We start from the raw sequence: 16,602 nt of genomic DNA on the forward strand, positions 1-16,602 counted from the left end.
TTATACATACACCACAAAATTCAAGAGACCTAGTATGGAGCCCCATAGAACACATAAACATGCAATATTTCAATCATCAACATTTTTATCAACCGTATTCTTTTGTTTAATGCCACTAAATGCACTTACTGTTTTTCCCTGGTTCCCAACAATCTAAATGAAATACAGTACAGTTGAGTCAGTAATTTGGCAGCCATGCACTGGTTGCTATAGTGATGGCTTTCAGTTTGTTTTAGTAAACCAGTTCCCTGTTAAATGGAGATTCAATTATGCGGTTTGACAGATGGATACGCAAAATGGTTGCAAATGACATTGAGCTATCGGCATTACATTTGTATTAACATGCCTTGTTCACTTTATAGGCAGCACCTGAAACAGCAACAATACGTGAATGTGCCTTCCACTGTAGCTCACATCAATCCAGCACAGGAGTGCCCATGTACATCTGTAATTGCATTCCACAGAAACCTGTAACTCTAAGCCAATGCAACACAGGCAACACAGCTAAGTAGTTGCTATGATCAGAATCAGGAAACCCGTTGTAAGGGAGGCGGAGGGGGGGTTTACAAAAACAAAATGGTATTTGTAACAGTAAACTGAACAACCAACATCAGTGGTGGCAGTGTGAAGCAAGGAACTGCAGATGCTGGTTTACACTGGAGACAGACACAAAAATGGTGGAGTAACTCAGTGGGACAGGTGGCATCTCTGGAGTGAAGGAATGGGTGACATTTCAGGTCGAGACCCTTCACAATGAACAATGGACAATAGGTGCAGGAGTAGGCCATTCGGCCCTTCGAGCCAGCACCGCCATTCACTGTGATCATGGCTGATCATCCACAATCAGTACCCCTGTTCCTGCCTTCTCCCCATATCCCTTGACTCTGCGATCTTTAAGAGCTTTATCCAACTCTCTCTTGTAAGCATCCAGAGAATTGCCCCCCACTGCATTCTGAGGCAGAGAATTCCACAGGTTCACAACCCTCTGTGTGAAAAATGTTTTTCCTCATCTCCGTTCTAAATGGCCTACCCCTTATTCTTAACGTACTGAACGTGAAGCCGACAACATTGTACAAAATACATGTAATTGAGTCGTGGGTCTCTGTTCCGCTCAGTAACTACTTCTACTATCCTGACCTGCGCGGCAGAAACATAGAAATAGATTCTGAAGTGGTGGCAGTTTCTGATCATTACAATGTCTATGTTTGCAAAGACATAAAATAATGAAAATGTACTCCACAAAGAGTAAGCTTCTGATTTCCTGCACAGAAAGCTTAGTTTATTACATGCCGTTTGGCTTAAAAGGGTCTGTCCCACTTCCGCGACCTTTTCAGCGACTGCCTCTCACGACCATACAGGCGACCCCCTGGTGGCACCCAGCGACACCAGCCACATGTCGCCAGGGATCGCCTGTACGGTCTCCTATTCACCCAATGAGTCGTAGCGGCTTTCTGGTCGCCGCCGAATATTCAACATGTTGAAAATTTTCGGCGACCTATGACGGGTGCCGGCAGTCGCCTAAAAGGTCTTGTAAGTGGGACAGGCCCTTAAAATATCACAGCTGCCCCTCTCTTAAGGCAGTGATACAGACATATCAGTTGAGGCTTTTAAGGTCTTGAGCAAAACGTATTACAAATGACTTTCAGGTCAAACCCACTCATTCCCCAAACATTTTGAAGATGCGTTTGGTTGCTTTCATCAATGACGAAGATTCAAATTTAATACGTATAAATAAATAAAACCATTCAGAGTTTTCCCATTGAAGATCTTTCCCAACAAATTAGATATTTTTGGCATAAGGTCATAAGTGATAGGAGTAGTTAGGCTATTTGGCCCATCTAGTCCTAACCCCCATTTCCTGCCCTCTCCCCATAACCTCTGACACCTGTACTAATCGAGAATCTATCTATCTCTGCCTTAAATTATCCACTGAGGTCCTCCACAGCCATCTGAGGCAAAGAATTCCACAGATTCACCACCCTCTCACTAAAGTAGACAAAAATGTTGGAGAAACTGAGCGGGTTAGGCAGCATCTATGGAGCGAAGCAAATAGGCGATGTTTCGGGTTTCTTCAGACATTTTTGTCTACCTTCGATTTTCCAGCATCTGCAGTTCCTTCTTAAACAACCTTTGACTAAAGAAATGTTTCCTCATCTCCTTCCCAAATGAACGTTCTTTAATTCTGAGTATGACCATTTAAAGGTTAATTTATTTACACAAAGATGCGCATTATTATCCTGGCCACACTTCCAATTTATCCATTAAGTGCAAAAATTACAACTGCACATATAATTCCTGTTCCTTTGTAAATATTATAAAACCATTGGATGCAATTCTTGATCTGAAACGCATCACTGAATCGAGGAAGATATGCTATATCATGCGTTTCAATAACACAAATGGAATATGGTGCAATTGATGAATTAGGACATGGGTTTGCTGTAATATTTATAACTATAATTTCCATTGGGAAATAGAGAATCACTTAAAAGTTACTTTGGAAATTAACAAGCGGAGAAAAAGCTGTCTTGTAGGACAGGGTGAAAAATAAACCTGTTTCCATATTGCCTCCGTGCATTAATCAGACAACAGTACTTCTTAAGAACACAGCTGTCATTTAACAGCGAGTGGCCATTGAAACTGGCAAGCAATCGTTTCTGCTGTGCATTTTTACTGTATTAAACAATGTGATATACAGCCTTTTGTAATTTTAGCTTGCACTAAAATAAACTTATTGCTATCGAAAAGACATTTTTTGAATCCCGCCGGAAAAATTACCTTGTTATTGTTGGTCTGAAACTCCAGCTCCTAAACGACTTTCCCTATAAACACAACTTTCTCGGGTTGCCGACTCACACCCAAAGCAAAGTTCACACTAAAGGAACAGAACAACTCAGGTGAGTGAAGCAAGTACGGCAGTGGGGGAAATTGATGGCAGGCCAGCAGAGGACAAGGAAAGCAAAATCAGAGTAACATGACATAGGCAGAGCTGTTAACATTTTCTGTGCATATGGGAGCTTAGTTTAGTTTAGAGATACAGCGCGAAAACAGGCCCTTCGGCCCACCGAGTCTGTGCCAACCAGCGATCCCCGCACATTAACACCATCCCACACACTAGAGACAATTTACATTTTAATACCAAGCCAATTGAACTACAAACCTGTACGTCTTTGGAGTGTGGGAGGATACCGAAGATCTTGGAGAAATACCACACAGATCATGGGAAAAGCGTACAAACTCTGTACAGACAGCAACCGTAGTCAGGATCGATCCCGGGTCACTGGCGCTGTAAGGCAGCAACTCTACCGCTGCGCCACCGTGCTGCTCATGCTGGGAACTGGCCCCAGAAATTAGAATTTGGTTAGGCCCCAATCTACTAACATAATTTCCATTACCCAGATAGTGCAAAAGATAGCAGAACAAGACAAAAAGACACTTCTGACGCTTCAACACTTGTATTGAGGGAATGCTGCGCTGTCAAAGCTGCATCTTTCACTACAGCATAATGAATGAATATATCTCTCACACATACATAAAAAGTAAGATTAATTTATTTTGGCAAGGTTATCCTTTATGGCCAATACATATCCTTAAGTCGAGCATGATCTGGCATGTCAGTTCCATCAACATTATTGGATATAAATTTTGGAAATGCCTATGCAGGAGCGCTATAGGAGAGCATTAATCACATGGGCTACAACAGTTCAAGATGCAGTTCTCTGCCACCGTTTCAAAGCACAATTTGCAATATGCAATTAGTTGATCAAAAAAAAAAAATCAAGGTTATATGGTTATAACTCCTACGGCAATCTTAAGAGGCACCATTTATTAAAACACCAGCTTTAAAATGCTACTGCCAATGAGAAACTGATTTGTTTTTCACTTCATCCTTCCCACGCATCTAATTTGTGTGAAAGTACAGATGCCACACTCCACATGAGAATTACGCACATTTTTCATCATTTTAATATTCTTAATAGAACTAATCAACATGAAAACAGGTAACAGATGCAGCAGAACTGCAGCAAGTCAAAGATGATTCTCAAATCACAAAATAAAAATAGTTAAAATGCCAATCTAACTTGACACAAATGAAATGCAGACAGATAGAAAATAGTTGGAGGCATAGGTTGACAGTCTCTGGGTCCTGATGGACATCATCTCAAGGTAGCAAAACTAGTGGCTGGTGAGATGGTGAGTACTGGTGTGACAATATTGGCCCCCTTATTCAAGGAAGTATGTAGGATTGTTGGCATTCTCTTTCTCAGAGGGCTTCAGATACAATATTTTTAAGGCCGAAGTAGATAACTGCCTGATAAACAAGGAGTAAAATGCTACAACAGGAAGAGAGAAAGTGCAGTTGAAGGTTATGATCAAATCAGGTGAAAACGGCAGTCGAGTGACTCATCCCAACTCATAAATTGTATGCTTTGATAGATTTTCTTTTATTTAGAAATATTGAATATTTATTGTTGAGACAACTAAAAAGTCAATAGGTCAAAAATGTGTGCAGTGATGCATAGTGTGTGACTGCAGATTTACAGTTGTGCACAAGTGACCTACGTGCATCAAATGTATTCCTCAAACCAGTCGTCACTTAACATAGAAACATAGAATCATAGAAACATAGGTGCAGGAGTAGGCCATTCGGCTCTTCGAGCCTGCACTGCCATTCAATATGATCATGGCTGATCATCCAACTCGGTATCCCGTACCTGCCTTCTCTCCATACCCCCTGATCCCTTTAGCCACAAGGGGCACATCTAACTCCCTCTTAAATATAGCCAATGAACTGGCCTCAACTACCTTCTGTGGCAGAGAGTTCCAGAGATTCACCACTCTCTGTGTGAAAAATGTTTTTCTCATCTCGGTCCTAAAGGATTTCCCCCTTATCCTTAAACTGTGACCCCTTGTCCTGGACTTCCCCAACATCGGGAACAATCTTCCTGCATCTAGCCTGTCCAACCCCTTAAGAATTTGTAAGTTTCTATAGATCCCCCCTCAATCTCCTAAATTCTACTGAGTACAAGCCGAGTCTATCCAGTCTTTCCTCATTTGAAAGTCCTGACATCCCAGGAATCAGTCTGGTGAACCTGCACACTGAGACACACTGCACATTGCTGTGTTTCACATTTAGAATGCTTTAATAGGATATCTTTGGAGTAGATTCCACAATTCAAAACTGTACATTCAAAGGTGCTGCAGACCATTAGCATCAATTAAATTCCATTGCATTTTGTGACTTCAAGGCCTATTATATTCTTCACTTTACTATTACCATCAAATTAGAGGAACAGCATGGATTCAGCAAGGAATGTAAAAAAACCATGCCAGATGCAACACTGAGTACATAAATGGGAGGTGCTAATCCTGTAGGGCCACCTAGCATGAATGCAGAATGTCATAGCAGGGTTCGTACACTTGGAACAGCTATAAATTCAAGGACTTTTCAATGACTTTCAAGGACCAAAACCCAGCAAACATTGATGGTTAATCGGACACTTGCATATAAATTGCTTGGTATTGGATGATTTGGTTCTGTACCAAATAAAAGTAAGAAAGAACGTTGGCTGGTCACCATCTCAGATTCGATTGAAAATCATGTTTTGCACACCTCTGGTGCCAAGAACACAGCAGAAAAATCAAATTTCAACTCAAATTTCATTGAAAGTTATGAACCATTGATATAGCTGGAACTATTGCCAAATGCCCATTGGAATTTGGAGTCGAGACCTTGTTTTCTGTTGTGTTACTTGTGTGCTCTGATGTACAGATTTTCAGGGAAATCTGAGAAGGTGATCATTAGTCCAGGTTGCACAGAACGACACTAAACTACATAATAATTACACACAAGATGGTTAGAAACATAGAAACATAGGTGCAGGAGTAGGCCATTCGGCCCTTCTAGCCTGCACCGCCATTCAATATGATCATGGCTGATCATCCAACTCAGTATCCTGTACCTGCCTTCTCTCCATACCCCCTGATCCCTTTAGCCACAAGGGCCACATCTAACTCCCTCTTAAATATAGCCAATGAACTGGCCTCAACTACCTTCTGTTGAAGATTCACCACTCTTATCTATATTCGTACTTCAATAAATGTTACAAGGATGTCTGCAAGAGAGATATGAAGGCGCTCAACATTGATGTGGAAACCTGGGAGAGCCTTGCAGCTGACCGCTCAAGGTGGAGAGGTACCCTGAACTAACATCTCAAAACGGGGGAAGAGAAACTGTTGAACACAGCGACAGACAAGCGGATACGCAGAAATGAGAGCAGCAACTTCAACAAACCAGATACCACAAACAAATGTGACCTTTGCCACAGAGACTGTCACTCCCGCATTGGTCTCTTCAGCCACAAGCGATGCTGCACTAGCCGAGGTTTCGAGCAAGCAGCCAACAACTAGGATGCATCACCCATGGTCAGACATGACCAAGAGGGGGAGGCTACAACTCAAAAACTTCAATAGAGTACTGATGGTCCATTTTCTCTGAGAGGGTGAGAGGGGAAGAGAAAACATTTAAAAATGATAAAACTTTGAATTTAAAAACGGCTGCCTTTCGCTGATGACGTCACAATGGGTCTGCTCCGTGCGGCATTCTTCCACTCGCTGCAAGTGACGTCACTCCTCCGACCTCCCCCCCCCCCCCCGGTTATTTAAAAGATGCAGAAAGAACAAGCAAGTCGGGCCCTGTACTGGGGTCGCTCTCTCGGGTCGACGCCCGCCACTGTATCCCACTCTGTGCCTCTGCCCTCTCTCTCTCTACCCCCTCCCTCTCCAGCCGCGCCTGCGAGTTGGGGGCTATGCGTGAGTGGATAGGGCGGAGGATGGGGTAAAAGGAGCGAATGAATAATATTTAAGGTAGACAAAAATGCTGGAGAAACTCAGCGGCATCTATGGAGCGAAGCAAATAGACGACGTTTCAGGTTGAGACCCTTCTTCAGAATGAATAATATTAATATAATATCAAGGGGGGTGGTTGGTATGCGTGTGTGTGGGGGGGTTAGTGTGTGTAGGTGTGGTTAGTGTGTGTGTGTGTGTGTGTGTGTGTGTGTGTGTGTGTGTGTGTGTGTGTGTGTGTGTGTGTGTGGGGGGGGGGGGGGGGGGGGGGGGGTTAGTGTGTGTGTGTGCGACTCAGCAGGTCACCCCTCCTCCACGGCAACCATGCGTTGAGGGGACTGGACCCAACAGGTCCCACTTGGTTTAGTTACATATAAAATTCTTAAAGGATTGGACAGGCTAGATGCAGGAAAATGTTCCCAATGTTGGGGGAGTTCTGAACCAGGAGTCAGTTTAAGAATAAGGGGTAGGCCATTTAGGACTGAGATGAGGAAACATTTCTTCACACACAGAGTTGGTTGGGAATCCGTGGAATTTGTGGAGGCCAATTCACTGGAAGTTTTCAAGAGAGTTAGATTTAGCTCTTAGGGCTAAAGGAATCAAGTGTTGTTGTTATTGTTGCTAAGTAGCACTTCCTCACCAGTCAATGGGACTCAAGGGGAAACGTGCACGCTACAAGTGTATTCCACACAAGCTACAAGTGTTTTCCACACAAAAAAGCTGTGGCTGAAGGAGTTAAACCACCTTAGCCATGGGACTTTGCTGCAAGAATTCAGGTCATACATCCAGTTGATTCTTTCTCAATATCAAAGTGGAAATATATGCTTATGACTGCACAATTTTTAATATTACTCACAACTCTTATAAACAAGGAATGGACAGCATGCACACCTAGGCTGATAACTTACATACTTACCACACGATGACTATCTTTAGTAAAAGAAAGTCTCACCATCTCCCTTGATGTTTAATAATGCTCACCTTTAGTTTCTGCAGCCATGTCTGAGGTTAGGACTACACAGAAATTAATTTAAGTGCTGTGATTAAAGAGCAGATCAGAGGATCGGCAAACTCCAGTAAGTGACATCCGACTGCCAAGCTCCCCTTTCAAACATTTCAACATTACCCAGGGCCTAAAAAGTAGGAAACGGGAGTTTCCTCCATCACTGACAGACAGGGCCCTCCATAATGTTTGGGACAAAGACCCATCATTTATTTATTTGCCTCTTGTACTCCACAATTTGAGATTTGCAATAGAGAAAAAAAAAAATCAAAAAAATCACACATGGTTAAAGTGCACATAGTCAGAAGGGTTTCGGCCCGAAACGTCGCCTATTTCCTTCGCTCCATAGATGCTGCTGCACCCGCTGAGTTTCCCCAGCAATTTTGTGTACCTTCCATTTTTATACATCTTGGTTTCACAATATAGAAATTACAGCTGTGTTTATACATAGTCCGTCCCCCCCCCCCCCCCCCCCCATTTCAGGGCACCACAATATTTGGGACACATGGCTTCATAGGCGTTTGTAATTGCTTAGGTGTGTTTATTTGCCTCCTCAATGCAGGTGTAAGAGAGCTCTCAGTACCTGATCTTTCCACCAGTCTTTTCATCACCTTTGGAAACTTTTATTGCTGTTTATCAACATGAGGACCAAACTTGTGCCAATGAAAGTCAAAGAAGCCATTATGAGACTGAGAAACAAGAATAAAACTGTTAGAGAAACATCAGCCAAATGTTAGGCTTACCAAAATCAACTGTTTAGCACATCATTACGAGATGGCCTGTTTCCGTGCTGTAATTGTTATATGGTTATAAGAAAGAGAGCACTGGTGAGCTTACTAATCGCAAAGGGACTGGCAAGCCAAGGAAGACATACAGAGCTGATGACAGAAGAATTCTCTCTATAATAAAGAAAAATCCCCAAACACCTGTCCGACAGATCAGAAACACTCTTCAGGAGTCAGGTGTGGATTTGTCAATGACCACTGTCCGCAGAAGACTTCATGAACAGAAATACAGAGGCTACACTGCAAGATGCAAACCACTGGTTAGCCGCAAAAATAGGATGGCCGGGTTACAGCTTGCCAATAAGTACTTAAAAGTTCTGGAAAAAGGTCTTGTGGACAGATGTCGAAGATTAACTTATATCAGAGTGATGGGAAGAGCAAAGTATAGAGAAGAGAAGGAACTGGCCAAGATCCAAAGCATACCACCTCATCTGTGAAACACGGTGGTTTCAAGTTCAAGTTCAAGTTTATGTTTACTCGTCACATACACATACGAGATGTGCAGTGGGGGTGTTATGGCCTGGGCATGTATGGCTGCTGAAGATGCTGGCTCACTTATCTTCATTGATGACACAACTGCTGATGGTAGTAGCATAATGAATTCTGAAGTGTATAGACACATCCTATCTGCTCAAGTTCAAACAAATGCCTCAAAACTCATTGGCGGCAGTTTATTCCACAGCAAGACATTAATCCCAAACATACTACTCATCAACAAAGAAGCTAAAAAATGGTCAATTCTTGAGTGGCCAAGTCAATCACCCGATCTGAACCCATTTGAGCATGCCTTTTATATGCTGAAGAGAAAACTGAAGGGGACTAGCCCCCAAAACAAGCATATGCTAAAGATGGCTGCAGTACAGGTCCGGTAGAGCATCACCAGAGAAGACACCCAGCAACTGGTGATGTCCATGAATCGCAGACTTCAAGCAGTCATTGCATGCAAAGGATATGCAACAAAATACTAAACATGACTACTTTCATTTACATGACATTGCTGTGTCCCAAACATTATGGTGCCCTAAAATGGAGAGACTATGTATAAACACTGCTGTAATTTCCACATGGTGAAACCAAAATGTATAAAAATGGCCTTTATTAAAATCTGACAATGTGCACTTTAACCACATGTGATTTTTTTTCTATTACAAATCTCAAATTGTGGAGTACAGAGGCAAATAAATAAATGATGGGTCTGTCCCAAACATTATGGAGGGCACTGTGTCTACATAACACACTGTTTTCAACAACAGCATCTCCTAGATTCATGTCTTCTTTGCAGTAAAAGTCAGTGACACATGGGAACAACAGCTTTCATAACTTTATCTTCTAGTTATACTCCATTCTGACTGAGAAATGCATCATTATTCCTATATTTTTTAGTCAAAATCTGAAACGTCTCTACCTGTAGTGGTATCATTAGTAATTTAAGATAGTAACTATATATGAACTTCAAGTGATGGACATTGAGTATTATTCTTGTCAGCAATATGCACATCCCAAGAAATAAGAATTATGTTGCCATAAATGTATCAGTGCTCAAAATGACTCCATGCTCCAAACAGTAACAGCACACTGTGTAACAAGTTCCTCCTAAATAACTCTTTGGTGTTATTGGTTACTATAATTAAGACGTCTTCCCCCTTCCTTTCACACATCGTCTTGACGAAAATATTTTACAGTTCATATTTTATGTGTACAGATCAAATTTATTCCATTAGTATTAGCGGCAAGCTAGATTTATAAAATAAATAGTAACAATTGAAAAAAATTAACACATATTGAGCCAGCATGGATTGCAAAAGTCACATCATGTTTGACTAACCAAATTATGCTTTGTGTTAAACAGAAAACTGAAGGAAATGCAATGGATGTTGTCAATATCGATGTGGAGATGCGGCATACAGCAACAGAGATGTCAATATGGGCAGACAAATACATTTATATTAACTGATGTATATTATAAGCCAGTACACTGACTCCCACAACTATCTGGACTACACTTCTTCCCATCCTGCCTCCTGCAAAGACTCTATTCCCTACTCCCAATTCCTCCGTCTATGCCGCATCTGCACCCAAGATGAGGTGTTCCATACCAAGACATTCAAAATGTCCTCATTCTTTATGGAAAGGAGGTTCCCCCCTTCCATTATATACGAGGCCCTCACACGTCTCCTTGGTAACCCGCAGCTCTGCTCTCCCAGTCGCAACAGGTACAGAGTCCCCCTAATCCTCACCTTTTATCCCATCAGCCGTCACATACAGAACATAATCCTCCGACATTTTCACCACCTTCAACAGGATCCTATCACTAGTCACATCTTCCCATCTCCACCACTTTCTGCCTTCTGTGGAGACCATTCCTTCCACAACTCCCGGTTAAGTCATCCCTTCCACCCAAACCACCCCCTCCCCAGGTACTTTCCCCTACCTCCTCCCTCGACTGTCCAGGGACCCTGACAGTCCTTTCAGGTGAGACAGAGGTTCACTTGCACCTCCTCCAACCTCATCTACTGTATCCGCTGTTCCAGGACTCTGATATAATCGGCGAGACCAAGAGCGGACTGGGTGATCACGTTCTTGAACACCTTTGCTCAGTCCACCTCGGCCTATGCAATCTGCAAGTTGCTGAACACTTCCTATTCCCATTCTGATCTTTCTGTCCTGGGCCTCCTCCACTGTTAGAGTGAGGCCAAACACAAATTGGAGGAACAGAACCTTATATTTCGCTTGGGCAGCTTACAACTCAGCGGTATGATTTCTCTAACTTCAAGTAACCCTTGCATCCCCTCTCTCGCCGTCCTTCCCCCACCATAGTCATTGTACTAGTTTCACTGTCGTCCTGCTGAATTTCTATTACTCTTTATCACCTTTCCCCACAGCCAACAGTGGACTATTGTGGGCTCCGCCTCTCCTTGATCATCATTGCTGGCTTTGATCTGTTAATTACCTGGATCTTTGAAGATTGGAACACATTGTTAGAAAAGCAAATTAGATGTTATGTTTCACAAATGGAATACCTAAACGAAAGTTTGGTAAGCCTTAATAAACCTCAGGATAGTCCAGAGACAGAGTACTGTGTCCTAACCATATCAGCAGACTTCAGAAAGGATGTTGAAGGTCCTTGACAGGTGCAGGTTACATAAATTATACCAGGTTTAGCTAAGATAAATAAAGCAGTTCCCAGAAGTTGATACAGGTGCACAACCTTTTACCCGAAATTCCAAATAACGAAAAGCTCCGAATAGCGGACATTTTTTCGGTCCTTGAAGACGTTCACCGAGGGCGGCCCGCAGAGGTGACAGCGGAACCTCCGGTCGGTCCTCGAAGAAAGGGGAACTAAATCCCCATTCATAAAAGAGAAGGTGAGGGTATATTGCGCGGGAGGATTAATAATTGACAATCTGCTGCTGCCTGCCCGCTGAGTTAAAAAGTTCCCACGGTAGACTCACGATACACAGTGTATCGTGAGTCTTGCGTGGGAACTTTTTAACTCAGCGGGCAGGCAGCAGCAGATTGTCGCTCCCTTCAGTTTCACCCCACCTACACCCCTCTGCTTCCCGGCCATGTGTGTGACCCCTTCCCTCCCCTCTCCAGCTCCCCGCCCATTGCACTGGCGCGGGGGCTTTGCACTGTCTTCACGTCGGCGATGCCAGCAGGTCAGTGCCAGTCACCGGAGACTTCAGGACCAACGGGACACCGACCCCCAGGCCCACTGCAAGCACGGATATCCCAGAGACCCACAGCCAGCAGCAGCCCAGCCCCGTTCCAACTCCAGAGGAAAACTGCAAACTGGTCGGAGACGTCAGGACCACCAGAAGCCGCGCCGCGATGGGCCGCTACGGCGACAAGTGGCAGTTCGCCCACAGCCCGAGCTGCGCCCCCTCATCGGGACACCGACCCCCAGGCCCACTGCAAGCACGGAGATCCCAGATCAGCAACTCCAGCCCAGCCCCGCTCCAACTCCAGAGGAACACGCTCCCCGTAGGGGAAGAAGCTGATGGTGTGCAAGGTACGTCTTGTTCTTGGGGTGGCGCAGCTCGGGCTGTGGCCGAACTGCCACTTGTCGCCGTAGCGACCCATCGGGGAGCGGATTCCTCTGGAGTTGGAGGGGGAGGGGGGTATTGTGCCGTTTCATCGCCCCCTGCTATCCCAGGGACAGGGAGACACAGCGGCTTTTGAGAATGGTGGGCAATCACTTCTAAAGTTCTGCCCACACAGTCAGTACACCTCTCCTACACTTGTCTCCCGCACTAAGATCATCTCGCAGAGAATGATCCCAGCCTAACCCTCCCTATTCTCTCCTATTCTGCAAGAAAAAACTACATTGAAGACTCAAACTCGCGATCGAGTAACTGCCGGGATCGAGGCGCAAACTCGCGACCTTGCGGATATGAGCCGAGCACTCTACCACTGAGCCAGCCGTTAAAATCTACGCTAAAAATCTTCCATTCCGAAAGCCGAAAAATTCCGAATTACGAAAAGTGTCTGGTCCCAAGGCTTTCGGATAAAGGGTTGTGCACCTGTACTAGGAGGCTCAGGGATCAATATTTTTAAGATTCTGGGCAAAAGATGAAAGGACAGTTCTTAGTTAATGCAATGGTGGCAATGATCTGGAACTTATTGCCTTCGAGAGTGGTGATGATAGAGATGAAGAAAAATCTCAGAGGAAATTAGGGAAATAAATCTTCTGGATTTTACTAAATAGAAATGACTGGATTGTTCGGAGGCAAACACAGATTGATCGTGGCATGAGTCTACAACTATAATTAAGAACAGCAAACAAAACTCTTCTGCCTGGTTACTGGACACTGAGCTGCCAATGTCACACTTTGTCCCAGGCACAAAGCATTAGAGGGTAAACCTTCACATCTAATCTAGAGTAGATTTAACCTGCAAAATGTCCTGATCAAATAGCAATTAAATCTAAATTAACCAAGTAATATTGAAGATGTACGGGCATAGATTCTAACGATAGCCATTCCACACTGCAACTGATCCAATTATTAATTTTAAGCAATTACCTTCAAATCCTTGAAAAGATGACAAGTAGAAGCATATAACATCTTTCCTTTCAATTACAGCACAAGGGTTCCCTACAAATCATTAAAATCTGGAGACAAATTTATAATGATACAAAAAAAAGACGATGAATGGTCCACAAATTTAAACAATCTAATCTGCACAGTTGCTTGATCAAAAGAAGGGCTCTTTATGTAGCTGTTTAAGAAGGAACTGCAGATGCTGGAAAATCGAAGGTAGACAAAAGTGCTGGAGAAACTCAGCGGTAGCTATGAGACTTTTGCAACACCAGCAAAAATCACCTTAATTTGTAATCAATGTCATTGACTAAAACGTATTGAATTTAAAGGGTAGATCTAAAGATAAGGATGACAAATTAACCAGAAAAGCAAAATGTTAATTAGATGAGGTAATACCTCCTTGCCAATTTAATTTGCACTAGTCAAGGGTAGAAACTATTAACTACATGGATTACAGGTAAAGGCTAAAACAACTGATTAAGAACAGCAATTAAGAATACAATTGAGATCCAAACCGGAGGCATTTTTTCCTAATTATCCACATTTTATTTAAAGATATGGTTGTAAAAAATGCAATCACACAAATAAAACGTACCTTCATTGCAACCAATGCAATGTCCTGATCATAGTGTTCCAATTTGTTGGGGAAAAATGTCATGTTGTAGGAGAGACCTTCACACCAGTGGATGGTTATGGGCTCACAAGTGAAAAGGCTGTGACCCTGGCTCCAATGTATCACCAGCAGGATTAACAGACCGACGAGGACTTGTGAACTTTTCATCGTGGGTCAGCGATAAATAACTTTGCTTGCAGATTCAAGGGCACTTTGATCCAAATTAATGTCAAGATACAGTAGTGGTTTTCATCCACGTTTGATAGTGAACCACATCCCTTATTCTTCCGAAAGAATGCATTAACAAGATGTTTCTGAAGTGCTGGAATTCCTAATGTTTATATTCCTTTAAAAAAAAAAACCTGGAAACAAAACACTTAAAATTAGTACTTCAAACATTTCAACTGCGCTTATCTACATTAATTACTTCTTCATTCAGGAAACTGTTTTTATCAGGAAAAAAACTCCAGCAATCTCAAGCACGTGTGGACATATAGACAAGGACTTCAAACTAAAACAGCTAGAATAAAACATTGATATTAATATTGGTGCATTTTATGTATTTACTCAAACGTAAAATGCTTCGAATTAATTGGCAGATGGAAGGGGGAGGAAATTACCAGGGGGGCTGAAAATGCAACGTGTGGGAGGTCAGGCCGTGAGCTTCAACGAGACAGCTTCTCACTAACTATTTTTACACCTATTTCCAAAATAGCAGTTATATTTAAATGTAGAATGACGTTTCATATTTAAAAGAATTTGATGTTGGCATCATTTCATGTCGAAAATTGCTTAACAAGTACCTGCAGCCTCTCCCCACACAACACAGCTCGACAATGTTTTCCTGACACATTCCAAAGGCTACAGGTTGAGTACAAACTATGACTCCACTTACTCTCCCTGTATTTCCATTTCCACCCATGAGGGCGACGTTACACTCGAATTTCCAAAGATCCAGGACTCTTCCCACACTCGAGAGTTAACAGGGGGCCGTGAGAAAGACTCTCTCTCCCGCCACAGAGTCACTGAAAGAAACGTGTTGCTTGCTGCAGTAGTGCGATCCCCCCCTCCTTCAGGCAGCCCACACTCCCTCCCTCCCTCCCTCCAGACGGCGAGGTGTTGCTGGCTGCAACCCCCGGGAGCAGCAGTAGCAGTAGCAGCAGCAGCCGCTCTTTGCACACTGTTTTACCGGCACTACAGCCTGCGCTTTCCCTGGGCTCTAACCACCGTCGGCCCATTGTGGGCCCCACTGCGCCCAGAGGCAGGCAGGCAGGCAGCGCTGGTCATTCGCGGATTCACAAGGCACTCACTCACTCACTCACTCACCTTGTATCCCATCGGACGGATTGCCCCACCAGGAAGCGCCGCGGCTCCGGGCCGGCCTGCCTGCCCCCCTGCCCCTGGGGGTGTTGTGATCCCACCGCGATCAAAGGCAGATTGATCTTTCAAAAGCGAGCGGCGGATTTGCCCCCCGACGGCTTGTTGCTCCCTGCGTCTGGCGGGTTGTTGCTGCGAGCGGGACAGGGGAAGGAATCACAACCACTCCCCTTCTCGCAACAGTGAAGCTGCCGAACCAACCCGACCACTGCCGGCACTCTGCTGGGTGATCACTCACAGCCCACAGGTGTGTGCTCCTATACACCTATACACCTACCCACCTACTGTCTGTGCACATGGGAGAAAACGGACACACAGCCCCATTTACGCCCATCATGTTTTACCTCGGGCTCCGTCACTGTTAATCCCACGAAACGCGAATTTGGTAAAAAAGTAACACGGGGAAATCATCTCGAGCTCCATAAAATAATGATGTAAACTCCTCAATCCAAATATGACAATTCCAACCTATTGTCATCCGCCCTAAGGAATTTCTCACATGTTTAGAACTGCAAAAGACTATATTATTATTTATTATTTGCACTATATTTGTTATTTATTGAACGTTTTCTTTTTTCCCCCGTTATGTACTATGTTTACATATTCACATATACTGTTGTGCTGCAGCAAGTAAGAATTTCATTGTCCTGTCTGGGACATTTCCATACTTATAAAACTCTGATCTTGTTTCTTTATTTGTGTGTATGCGTGTGTGTATTTGTGTGTAATCATATCATCGCTAAAAAATGACGCACTAATGGTAAAATCTTTACATATTCCGGTAGAGATTTTTACCCTGCTCCAAAATCGCCTTATCTGAAAAATTCATGCTTTATTTCTTGAGGTATTAATGAAAATGTTCAAAATTCTGAAAAAACTTTGAGCTGTTTTTCGCTGATGAAGTCACAATAAATCTGCGCACTGTGTTCCATGAAG

The 16,602-nt window shown here is 43.5% G+C and overlaps 1 protein-coding gene across 2 annotated transcripts in view; it reads right to left on the reverse strand.

The window, feature by feature from the left end:
- Positions 1-15,898, reverse strand: part of fzd6 (frizzled class receptor 6) — a 58,673-nt gene extending 42,775 nt beyond the window's left edge. Inside the window, exons 1-2 of one of the 2 annotated variants that reach the window (XM_033018910.1) lie at positions 15,616-15,895; positions 14,272-14,651 (exon numbers count right to left, since the gene is read on the reverse strand). In XM_033018910.1, coding sequence (XP_032874801.1) covers positions 14,272-14,457 — 186 coding nt within the window. In that variant the 5' untranslated portion in view covers positions 14,458-14,651; positions 15,616-15,895. Of the gene's footprint in view, positions 1-14,271; positions 14,652-15,615 lie in introns of both variants that reach the window. The other variant, XM_033018911.1, reaches the window with a different exon arrangement.
- Positions 15,899-16,602: the final 704 nt, after the last annotated feature.

Source organism: Amblyraja radiata, chromosome 4 (assembly GCF_010909765.2).
Source record: "Amblyraja radiata isolate CabotCenter1 chromosome 4, sAmbRad1.1.pri, whole genome shotgun sequence".
NCBI classification, from domain to species: domain Eukaryota; kingdom Metazoa; phylum Chordata; class Chondrichthyes; order Rajiformes; family Rajidae; genus Amblyraja; species Amblyraja radiata.